The sequence below is a fragment of the Glandiceps talaboti genome, chromosome 10 (assembly GCF_964340395.1).
Source record: "Glandiceps talaboti chromosome 10, keGlaTala1.1, whole genome shotgun sequence".
Lineage (NCBI taxonomy): Eukaryota > Metazoa > Hemichordata > Enteropneusta > Spengelidae > Glandiceps > Glandiceps talaboti.
The window spans coordinates 19,603,124-19,615,822 of NC_135558.1; the positions used below are offsets into that span (position 1 = coordinate 19,603,124).

Here is a 12,699-nt window from a genome sequence, read left to right on the forward strand (position 1 = left end):
CCCAAAATGTTCAAACATGTAGCATTTTGTGATTCTATAAATGGTCACTGTACTGTATATGATCACTAACATTTTGAAGGAAAGAAAGAATTGCAGGTAAGTATTGTGAACATGAACTATTGTCATTTGTACCAAATGTAGGCCTAACCAAACATAACCAAACAGCGTGATGAACACTGTGATCGGTAAGCTGGCGTGAGACCGTGTACCGATACGCACCCAACTGAATTATTTCCATGTATCGTACGTAATTCAACTAAGTGTCTCATCCCTTTTCTGATGATGCTGTCGCAGGTTTTCCAATGTATGATCTTTTTCTCGAACAAGGTGGATAAAACAAATATATGTTAAATTTGGTGGTCTTGTTGACTGAAAAATCGTCCCATGCATTCACCAATCGTGTCGATTTGTCGCGATCTGTTTTCAGTTTTGAAAAGGCAAAAAAAAAACACAAACAAAAACCCCAACCACCACACCACCTTTCCTTCTTTGAACATGGCCGTATCTAGAATCTGAACGACACAGACGATAGCAGCAATGTTTAGTAGTATTAAACCATTTACGTAGTACATTACCAATTCAGGTGCATGTATTTAGGTCGTATGTACAAACGTCTGTCCAAAGTTTGTAGGGTAAGGACACCAATGTACATGTATGTGCAGATACTTAGTATTAAATAGGTCTTGGTCTAATAACAGTGGTATAGGCCTATTGTTGAACCTCGCTATTCATGTGAAACACGTCACCATCTCCCCTTTTCAACACAAATCAACACTAAAGGGTAAAATTGTTATGTTCTACGGCAATATCGTGTTCTCAAGTGAAAATTTACACATGAAAAATAATACCTGGATATAGTATCTACCTTTGCATAGGAATTGTGAAGTTCTCGGTGTTTAGGTTGTACGCCATGGGGACTGTAGCGTTTCGTACAACGTGGCTTATTCTACTTTTATTTGGTATAATTGGTATTGTCGTCACGGTTTGGTATACCACCATTGAAGACATGGAATGGAGAATTCTGAAAAACAGCCACTCTGGACCTCGACCAAATCAAGCATATTTCGAAAGAAACCCACACATGAGAATTTTTTCACCGATTTCTAAATATATTGCTGTTGGAAAAGAAGACGATCAGATTGAGTCACCATGCAAATGTGCGAACACGAAGATTACAGACAAGTTGAATTCTTCGGCAAAACTACGGCGAGAACGTGAATTGACAGAGTGGAATAGACAGCATAGGCAATCCAGCGATCCGTTGATGATGTGTGAAGCCTTTACACCACTACGATATCCTGCAGGTGGTGTTACCGTTCAACCACTCAAGTCAACACGTCTACATGGTCTACGATTACACGTCGCTATCGCTGATTTCCTACCTGAAGATCAACAGCTTCGGATTGTGCTAAGATGTAAAAATTTGAAGGGAGTGTTAGTTGTATTCAAACATGAGGGTAATTCGAGTGTGGGAGTTAGTGGAAATGACTCTACCGAAATGATTATCACAGCTAACAAGAATGGACTACACGCTCTCAATACAGTTTTGGCAAATTTAAACTATAAAAGCACAGTTTATGATATCAATACAAGAGATATAATCTATATCACAATGTTAAATTTTGATATCGCTGTTCACGTTCACATAAAAAAACCGGCAGTACCAACGTTGTACGACCCAGGACCTTCCGGTGATATCAACTCATTGGTAACTATTATCACTAAAACGTTTGAACGGTATGGTTCAGTCAAAACACTAATTTCTAGCATACATAAATTTTATCCAAAGATGACCATCATTGTCGCCGACGATTCCGAGGTTCCTGAAAAAATTAACATTCCTAATGTAAAGCATTACATTATGCCTTTTGCAGAAGGATGGTTTGCTGGTAGAAATTTAGCACTCAGTCAGGTAAGAACCAAGTACTTTGTTTGGGTAGATGACGACTTTGTGTTCACTAAAGGAACTCACCTTGAAAATTTCCTCGAAAAATTCAAACATCCAAACTTGACAATTGACGTTGTCGGTGGGACGTTTGGAGATGCGAACGGTAAACGCCGAACGAACACAGATTGCTTAGGTTGTCGTACACTTGAAGTTACTAATAACTATGAAAATGATGACGGAGACTGTTTGGTTCTCAGTAACAAGAAATACCATGCTGTAAAAGAATTTCCCGAATGTTTCTACGCTGATGGCACAGATAATTTTTTCATGGCTCGAACCAGTACAACCAGGAGCGTTGGTTTTGACCCAGTTTACAACAGAATGGGACACATTGAATTCCACATCGATGGATTGGGAAAACTGCGTATGATGGGATGTACAGACGTTAACATTTTACATAAGAAAGTTACTAATAAAAAGTACGAAAAATATCGGAAACTTGGACAACTTTTCAACAAAAACCGAAATTCATGCAATTTGCACACACTATTCAAGAACAATTTGCAATGTTTTAATTTTTAGCTCAACTGAGCTGAAGTGTGTGTGTGTGTGTGTGTGTGTGTGTGTGTGTGTGTGTGTGTGTGTGTGTGTGTGTGTGTGTGTAAACAACTTAAAGTCAAATACCACTGGACCGATTACCTTGGGTGTCTAGTTGGGACATTGTTCAAAACAAACTGATCTTACCACCGATGGATGATGATTTGGGTGATTTGAAAAATATGATCTTTGGTAAAAAATGTAGACTCCAGAACTGTTCATGACATGATGATCCCATCAGTGATATGTGAATTAGGTATGAAATTTCGTCCTTTTGGTCAAAAATTTGGAATTCCAAAATAATTGAGTAGAATGGGTTGGAATTTAATGGGAATGATCTTAGTGGTGTTTAGATTGAGAATTGTTTATCATGATTGGCCCTAGCAACCATGACCACGCGCTTAGCAATATTGAAAATAATCGTGAACTCCATGTTGTAGCCTCTTCAGCTCGAAAAAACAGACCCGATTTAGACCAAAGGGCTAGTAAATGAACCCAAAATGTCAGTGCATGTGTACGGTATGTAATCAAGCAGGTGGAGTAGCTTATAAGCATGTCTATCAGTGAGCGCCAGCAAGTTTATGTATTAATTTATTGTATTTCTGTATTTAGTAAACTAGTTTGCCACCTCTTGTCAATACCGCCAATGGACAAATGAAAACCTCGCCATTGTAAATTGTAAGCTCCTATGCAGCGCTATAGAAACCGTACAAAAGTCGACCTCCACAACGTCCGGACCAACTTTCCAAGGTAGCGATGCCTTCAGTGGCCGCCATTGAAGGCAGTGGTGTACTATACTACATGTATATCAACAATGCGTCTGGTCACAAATATGTAGAAATAATAAAACTACTGCTGTAATTAATATTATATATTCCCCAAATTATTTCAATGTGTTAGAATTAGTTTAATGTCGTCTAGAATTTATTTTTATAATGGTTGCAATTAATAGTATGCACTCCTTGAATTAATTAAATGTGTTTTCAATTAATTTCATGTGGACTATAATAAATTTTTATAGTAACTGCAATTAATATTATGTATTCCTTGAATTAATTACACGTGTTTTGATTAATTGTATGTACTGGACTTATTTTTATGTAGTCTAGAATTAATTTTATGTATTCCTTTAATTAGTTTGTATGGTTGCTGCAATTAATATTATGTATTCCTTGAATCAATTAAATGTGAGTTGATTAATTCTATATACTGTAAATAATTTTATGTAGTCTACAATTGATTTTATGTATTCCTTGAATTAATTAAATGTGTTTTCGAGTAATTTTATGTATCGGTCTTAATTTTATGTAGTCTAGAATAAATTTTATGTAGTCTAGAATTAATTTTATGTATTCCTGGAATTAATTTCATGTAGTCTAGAATTAATTTTATGTATGTTCCGAATTAATTTTTTGTATGTGCTGAATTAATTTGTTTGTATGTCCTGAAATAATTATGTGTATGTCCCGAATTAATTTTGCCCCTACAATCCTTTGCGTGTGATTTCTTATTCAAAATGGCGGCCCGCAGTGGTATTTGGCGGGTTGTCATTCGAGAAAGGAATCAAGGAGGATTCTACCAATTTATGCTCAATCTAAAATCGAGTTTTTCTGTCTCCCCTGAATTTAGGATCGACAGACGATCTATATGAAGTTAAGTTTCGAATGTTTGATGCCACAGGGACTCTGTCTTTGCTTTCCCGGCCCAAAATGAACCACTGTTTTCAATGCCTACGCTACACGACCGGTCGTACGATCAAATTTTGGTCGTGGATAATAACAGTACCATATACTAATACTAGCAATAGGGGCTACAGTAAGAAATACCCGGATGTTCGAATGATCTTGGACATAGGTTGGTAATATTAATCCATCTTCTTCTTTACTCATGTTACTTATCACGAGTTATCACGAGTAAAGAGTATGAATCTAAGACCAGACTAAAAATCAGATTCACACTGGAAGAAAATATGATTGTGACTAATATGAGTCTAATCACCTAATGAGGCTGGAATTGTTAGAAGAGTCTGACTCATACTTGAATTTGTGAACATGAATCTGAATCTGAGAATATATTTATACTATATCTTGATAAGAACATCAGTCCTAAATTTCAGTAATATGTTTTGACCGGTCGTGTGGTCGTGGCAAGTATATTTTCCAATGTCTTTTCTCCACGCCGGTCGTATGGTCGTGGCAAGTGTTTTCTCCAATGACTTTTCTCCACTCGTATGGTCGTGGCATGTATTTTTTTCACTGTCTTTTCTCCACGACCGGTCGTATAGTCGTGGCATGCATTTTTTTTCAGTCTTTTCTCGACGACCGGTCGTATGGTCGTGGCATGTATTTTTTCCATTGACTTTTCTCGACGACCGGTCGTAGGGTCGTGGCATGTATTTTTTTTCACTGTCTTTTCTCGACGACCGGTCGTATGGTCGTGGCAAGTATTTTTTCCAATGACTTTTCTCGACGACCGATCGTATGGTCGTGGCGTGTATTTTCCAATGACTTTTCTCCACGACCGGTCGTATGGTCATGGCACAGTGACTTAGAAGAGCTGTTGACAATCCGAGGCTCTGGTCGCACCCTCCGTTCTACTTCGAGTGGTGCTATTAACCTATACAAACGGTCGGTAAAACTAGTTTTTACGGTGGTCGATCGTTTTCAATCTGTGCTCCACACTTATGGAACACTTTGCTGGCACAACTCATCAGGGCAGTTCAATCACTTGAAAATTTTAAACAATCGTTGAAAACATTTATTTTTAAGTCATTTTGTATAAGTATAGTCAGTGCTACAATTAGTCTATCAGCTAGCCCTCGGATGTTCTTCCGATAAAATACGACACACAGCCGAACAACGCTATCGAGGATTCGGGCAGGCCCTCACATGCGAACTTCGTTCGCTTATAGTTATAGCATCGAAAGAAAGCCCGAACGTCTAGCAGCAAGACTATGCTACAATCTGATTAAAATCCGATGTAGATGTCGGCTAATCGTGCATTGCTATCTTACCATCGTTATTTAGCTTGAATTGACCTTCGCAGTACATGTTTACGTTTTAAGCCTGGTCGTAGAGGAGGCGATCAGCCAAAAAACGTAAACATGTACATCGGATCTACATCGGATTTTATTGGTCAGTGCTACTGCTTTTACAATTTCTCCTTATATTACACTTTTTGTCATAAAACCTTAGCATTTGGGTGTTTGAGACACACACAATTCTTGTTTGAGACGCACACAATCCTTGTTTGAGACACACTGAATCCTGGTCATAAGACCTTAGCATTTGACGTTTTATGCTACAATTTACTCTAACACAGAACACATCAAAAGATGCGTTAGTCGGAGGTGACTTCTTCAAAGCATCCTGTAATCATGTAAAAGAAATGTTTCGTTTGAAGAATTAAAAGTTCGTTCTTTGGGAAAAAGCTTTAGTCAAAACATTAAATGTATGTTCTTTGGGAAGGAAAAGTTACCCAAAGAATTAAGATTTTGTATTGTCGCCTTGGGGCCATCGTCTACTCATCAGTATGAACTTGTCAGTAGGGATTAATACACTTTCTATTTTGGATACTACATGTTATTGACACTACAAATCACCACATCTCATCACATTCCAGTTTATATAAATACACTTCTGTTCTTTACCGTCAAATTTCCATACCAAAGCAATGTATTATGAAAGGTTAACAAGATACGACCAGCTAACGATGTATCTCAACAGTGCAGTACACAGACTAGGCTAGGAGGTACGACCAGCTAACGATGTATCTCAACAGTGCAGTAAACAGACTAGGCTAGGAGGTACGACCAGCTAACAATGTATCTCAACAGTGCAGTAAACAGACTATAAGGCTAGGAGGTACGACCAGCTAACGATGTATCTCAACAGTGCAGTAAACAGACTATAGGGCTAGGAGGTACAACCAGCTAACGATGTATATCAACAGTGCAGTAAACAGACTAATATAGGACTAGTAGGTACGACCAGCTAATGATGTATCTCAACAGTGCAGTAAAGAGACTAGGCTAGGAGGTACGACCAGCTAACGATGTATCTCAACAGTACAGTAAACAGACTATAAGGCTAGGAGGTACGACCAGCTAATGATGTATATCAACAGTGCAGTAAACAGACTATAGGGCGAGGAGGTACGACCAGCTAATGATGTGTCGAACAGTACAGTAAACAGACTAGGCTAGGAGGTACGACGTGCTAACTATGTATCTCAACAGTGCAGTAAAGAGCCTATTGGGCTTGGAGGTACGACCAGCTAACGCTGTATCTCAACAGTACAGTAAACAGACTATAGGGCTAGGAGGTACGACCAGCTAACGATGTATCTCAACAGTGCAGTAAACAAACTAGGCTAGGAGGTACGACAGCTAACGATGTATTTCAACAGTGCAGTAAACAGACTAGGCTAGGAGGTACGACCAGCTAACGATGTATCTCAACAGTGCAGTACACACTAGCTAGTGATTAACCTACATACTCGAAAACCTCAAATATTTGTATGAATCTTAAAAGCTCGCACGTTATTAATTTATGAATTAACTTATCTTACTGAAATGCTGGTAGAATAAGATTTGGGTTGTTTTTGCTCATTGTCATCTATTTCTCGCCGTTGTAAGCTATACTGCTTTAACTACTAGTCACTGCTCCCTACTCTGGTTATTGTCGATATCTAGCCCATTGGTCAGGCTTGCATAGCATGTGACATGCGTGGTGGTAGATCTGTGACTCGATTCTGACCAGATTCTGACTGCCCAGATTTTGACTCCTGTGTTTTAGCCTACCTGATGTAGACTAGTGCGAACGGCTATCGCTACACTATTCCCCTATCGTAACTGACAATTTGAATTGTTCAATTTGCGATAGGAAGAGATCACAAGTTGAAACATTCTAAATGTCAGATAGGATAGCGGAATAGTTTAGCAATAGCCATTTTTTTCCTTCCGTAAGGAATTAGATGTATAAAGGGGGCAAAAAGTGTGTGTGTGTGTGTGTGTGTGTGTGTGTGTGTGTGTGTGTGTGTGTGTGTGTGTGTGTGTTTGTGTGTATACGACTTAAACTAAAAAAAAACGCCAGACCAATTGCCTTGGTATTTGGTGGGGATATTACTTTTGGTGTCTAGTTAAGAAATTGTTCAAAACAAATGATCGCATCATAGGTATGTGATTTGGGTAAAAAAAAAAGCCATTTTTGGTAAAAAACAAACAAACTTAAACTTATAAACTACTGAGCAGATTGGTCTGAATTTTGGTGGAAACGTTCTGTAGGGGGTGTAAATTAAATTCAATCATGACATGGTGATTCCATGAGTAATATCCAAATTATGGCTAAAAAGATGTCTTTTTGGTCAAAAATCTTTAATTCAAAAACTACTCAGCAGATTATGCTGAAATTTAATAAATATGTCTCTGGGATGAATAGATGAAGAAATATTAAGCATACAATGATCTCATCCGTAAAAATGTGAATTTTGGTCAAAAACATTTATCTCAAAAAGTACTTTGTCATTGAAACTGAAAAGTGGAGAAATGTTTCTAGAAGTGATATTCTGCAGATTTTGTTCAAAATATTTTGACATGATTAGCCATAGCAACCATGACTATGTCTTTAGCAACGACAAAGGGAAGTATAAAATAACAACATCATCTGGTAGGTAAGTGAGTAATCATTAAAAATGTATGCAAATATCCCTAGCACCCATGACCACGCCCATAGCAACATCCAGACAATTGTGTATTTCAGAAAGATAACAACAGAGATTCTTAGACAAGTGAACAAACATTCAAAAAAGTATGTAAATGTGCCTTTTGGTCAAAAACATATAAATCCAAAACGATTCAGCAGATTGGACTGACATTTAACAGGGATACATCTGTAGCAATATTAAGCATATAATGATCTCATCAGTAATATGCAAATTAGGTGTAAAAATGTTAATTTTGGTCAAAAATTTATATCTCAAATGTACTTGGTCAGTGAGCCTGAAACTCTGTGAGATGTTTCTAGAAGTGTTATTCTGCAGATTTTCACAATTGGCCATAGCAACCATGACCACGCCCTTAGCAACAGCCAAATGGTAGTATATTTTGGTCAAATAATATCATCTGGTAGGCAAGTGAGTAAACATTCAAAAAATGTATGCAAATATCCAAGCAACCATTTCACAGCAACAGCCAAACGGTCGTGTATTTCACAAATATAACAACAGGGATTAACAGACAATTGAATAAACATTCAAAAAATGTATGCAAATGTGCCTAGGAACAACACCACGCCCATAGCAACAGCCAAATGATCGCGTATATCGCAAAGATAGCAATTGTGGTTGGATAGGCAACTGGACTGCAAATGAACACTTATTGTTAGCATGGACTAGCATATATCGATAAACATTTTTAAAAACTGTACATACAGTTGTGCTACAATGCCATTGGCGGTAGTTTATTTTTACCTCTTGGGACAAGCCGTAATCGAACAATGTCATGAATTTGTAATAGTGTGTTTGGATTGTGACATGACCCTGTTTATATACATGTTGCGAAACACCTAGAGAAATGAATATCTGTCTTCAGACAAGCCTTTAGATATTAGGCAGAACAGTGTCAAGACCCTATACATTCCACTTAAGCGGTTAAACGTATTGTCGACAATGTATATTTCGAGCGCAGTGACTAGCGTCAACTAACTATTATGACTCGACACGCTATGTATTGGTATTATCTAGATTGCCCGCATGCGCATAAGTGATGCTAATTTAATATGTATGTTGTATCACAGATTACTTATTACTTGTCTGTGGTTGTATTGTATAATGTAATTAGAACAAAAGAGCTGAATAAGTTTATATGTTGTTAGTTTGTATTTTTGAGACATTCTGGAGATAGCATTAGCCAGGGAAGGACTTGGCTCTGCCATGTCTGATCCCAGCGCTATCTATCTACTGCAATAAATAAAGTCGCATGGTTATGCTCAATATTAGGTCTACGAGGTGCTTCTGTACAATTACTACACTTCACTATTTGTCAGAACAGTAGTCGGTGTTTATTTTACCCCCTTCAATACAGACACCTGACGTCCTTACTTGATAAAGTGAGTGTTTATTAATTCACACAAGTATCACTCTCTTACAGAGAACACACGAGCTGTATAAAACGCCAGTTTACTTTCCAGATCGAGATGGTAACTCATTCTCAACCCAAATTCTTCTGGAATCACTCCCCGTCTCGAACTACATTAAATTTCCCGCGGTTCGAAGTAAAGCGGGAAATTATTTCTTGGCATGACGTAACTACTGGCCAATGGGAGGCCAGCTTTGCAAAGGTGTTCTGTGCAACGTGGTAGTGGTATTTAAGTGAAAGTGTGATGGTATTCATCAGTCTAGCATTGCCACCAGTACGTTGTGGATATCCACTTTTAATTTTTCGAAATAATTTATTTCGTTTAGCATGTCCGAGCCGAAGTTCTAGATCAGCTTTTTATTTTCGTTCCCCAAACGTCACCTTTCTGTAAAAAGATGCCCAACTTGAAAAGCACATGTAGCATTGCTTTTGGGTACAGGTTTCCAGAACTGTTTTCCTTAGAATTACAGGGTTTTTATTTCTGGATTTTCTTTGGCGGCTCTGTGCTCTCTGGACGTTTTCAGCCTTGTAGATTCCGTATGCCTTTTCGGCAAATTTACTTTCGTTCATGTACAATCTTTTGCGCCGGCAAACAATTTCGTTTCAGTCAGCCTTGTACTGTTCAATAAAGGTTTGCGTGGCCATGCACACATTACTCGGGCAACGCTTCCCCCTACACTATGACTTGTCATGTGTGTGTGTGTGTGTGTGTGTGTGTGTGTGTGTGTGTGTGTAGTCTGGATAAGACGTGTACCCCCAAAAAAATAAATAAATAAATTAAAAAAAAAATTGGTGAGAGTACCCCTTCTATATACATACTATATACATACATCGCTGGGGAAAGAAAACAGATATGCATGAAGGTCACAAAAACAAAGAAAGTTTTGTTTATCTTTTTGTTTTAAAATGTTTTTGTTTTTTGTTTTTTGTTTTTTAAATACGGTTGTGTTATAAGAACCACATGTGCAAAAAGCAATGATTAGAGCCACGGTTGAAACTATATGTCTAGTAGAATTTAATGTATTTTAGGCAAGGTGAAGAAATTGCCGAAATATTGGTCCGTGAAAATATCTACAAAGAAGACATATTCAAGTTTGAATAGCTTAATATATGCCATTTATTTTTACTTCCCATAATTGGAGGTATTTAAATGGCAATGTCTTTCTGTGTGTCTGTGTGTATGTCCGTCTGTGTCTGTCTGTCTGTCTGTCTGTCTGTCTGTCTGTCTGTGTCATTTGCTTAAAAACGACTGGCTCAATTATAATGACATTTGCTATGCATCATCCATATGCAAATGCAAAGAACTGATTAGATTTTGGTAAATATCCAATGATCATCAGTTATTTGCGTAATTACTGGTTTTGAGTAATTAGGCTATATCTTTGGAACGCATATTTCAAATTCAATATAAATTGGTGCATATGTTAACCATAATAGGGTGCATATGTCCTATACGGTTTCTTGATTTAGCTTAAAGCTTTCCTGAATAATGTGCATAATTAATTAGGCTAAATCTTTTGACCTAATTTGGATATTACTAAGGGAATCATCATGTCTTACACCCTTAAGAATGTTGAACCAATCTGCACAGTAGTTTCTGAGTTTAAGTGTTTTGTTTTTTTAACCGAAAATCCCATTTTTACCCATATCACACACCTGTGATGCGATCATTTCTTTTGAACAATTTCTCATCTAGATCCCACGAGTAATGTCCCCACCTAATACCAAGGCAATCGAAGTGGCAGTTTTTGAGTTTAAGTCGTCCACACACTTACACACACACACACACACACACACACACACACACACTCACACACACACACACACACACACACACAACAACAACAACAACAACAACAATAAACCCCCCCCCACACACACACACACACAGACAGACAGACAGACAGACAGACAGACAGACACCAGCACTACTGGACCTACATTGTAGTTCAGTTGTGCTAGAAAATTAAAATACGATAGCTCTATCACTACTAGCAACTAGTTTTAACGGTCAAATATTCTTTGTCAATGCAACACTGTAAATTCTCAAGAATTTACGTCAAGATTTGAGTACATGAAACGTGTGTCATTGAGCTACCCATTACTGTGTACATTGTCACACTATAGATCTAGAGTTCAGACCAGACCAATGCGATATTATGTATCTGTCCTATAGTAACTATAAGACCTTTATTGCCAACCATGGGATAAAACAGGAACTTGCAACATCACTACTACAACACTTATATGACATCATCGCCAATTGCAGACCTCAAATTGTACTTGGTACACACCTGATGATTTTCATAACGGTTGTTTATGTTATAGCTTAAAGTTATGTATTTGTGGTATTTTTCAGTCACCTATACGTTAAACTTTCCAGATTACACAAGATTACATTTACAACTAATATAAATATAAATTAAACATAAGAATACGAATACGAATCAGTGTGAAAGTCGGATAAAATGACTACCTGTCATAAGGACCGACAGGTAGCAAAAGCTGCTGGTCCTTACGGAAAACTGCTGGACCATATGCAGTTCACATTCCGGGAGTTCACACCCATGACCTGTATCTACACCCTCATACAGAACACATGATTTTGAACTTTAATAGGATACAACATATATTTTGATGCACTAAATAAAAGAAAGAATATCGAATTGTTTTATCAACTCTTTATTTCATGAAAATATTATTATTTGCCCCTGACGGTGAGTAGAATTTTTTTTCTAAAGTTTGTAACTGACCCAGAGGTCATGAAAATTCATTCTCTCATCGGATCTCTTATTCACTGAATGTATTGTATTCATTCAATACAAATACAGGTCTAGGTACATAGATTGTAGATAATTTACGGGTGAATGAATCATTCACATTATCTGCAATCTCCAAGAGATCAGTCTTCTCCTCCCCCATTGTTTGATTCTCTAAATTCTGAATCACATGATCCAAGTCAAATTCATTATCTGTATCAACAGCTGATGTAGTAGCAGCAACGGAATCCTCAACACCTCAAGGTAGCAGCAATGTCAGCATAGAGTGCGTCATGAAGTTGAGATTGTTTGTCATATGA

The 12,699-nt window shown here is 37.6% G+C and overlaps 1 protein-coding gene across 1 annotated transcript; it reads left to right on the top strand.

Annotated features, from left to right (window-relative positions):
* Positions 1-910: 910 nt before the first annotated feature.
* LOC144440733 (beta-1,4 N-acetylgalactosaminyltransferase 1-like) lies at positions 911-12,699 on the top strand. The gene is made up of 2 exons (XM_078130116.1): positions 911-2,324; positions 12,605-12,699. The coding sequence occupies exons 1-2, from the start codon at positions 911-913 to the stop codon at positions 12,697-12,699; spliced, it is 1,509 nt and encodes a 502-aa protein (XP_077986242.1).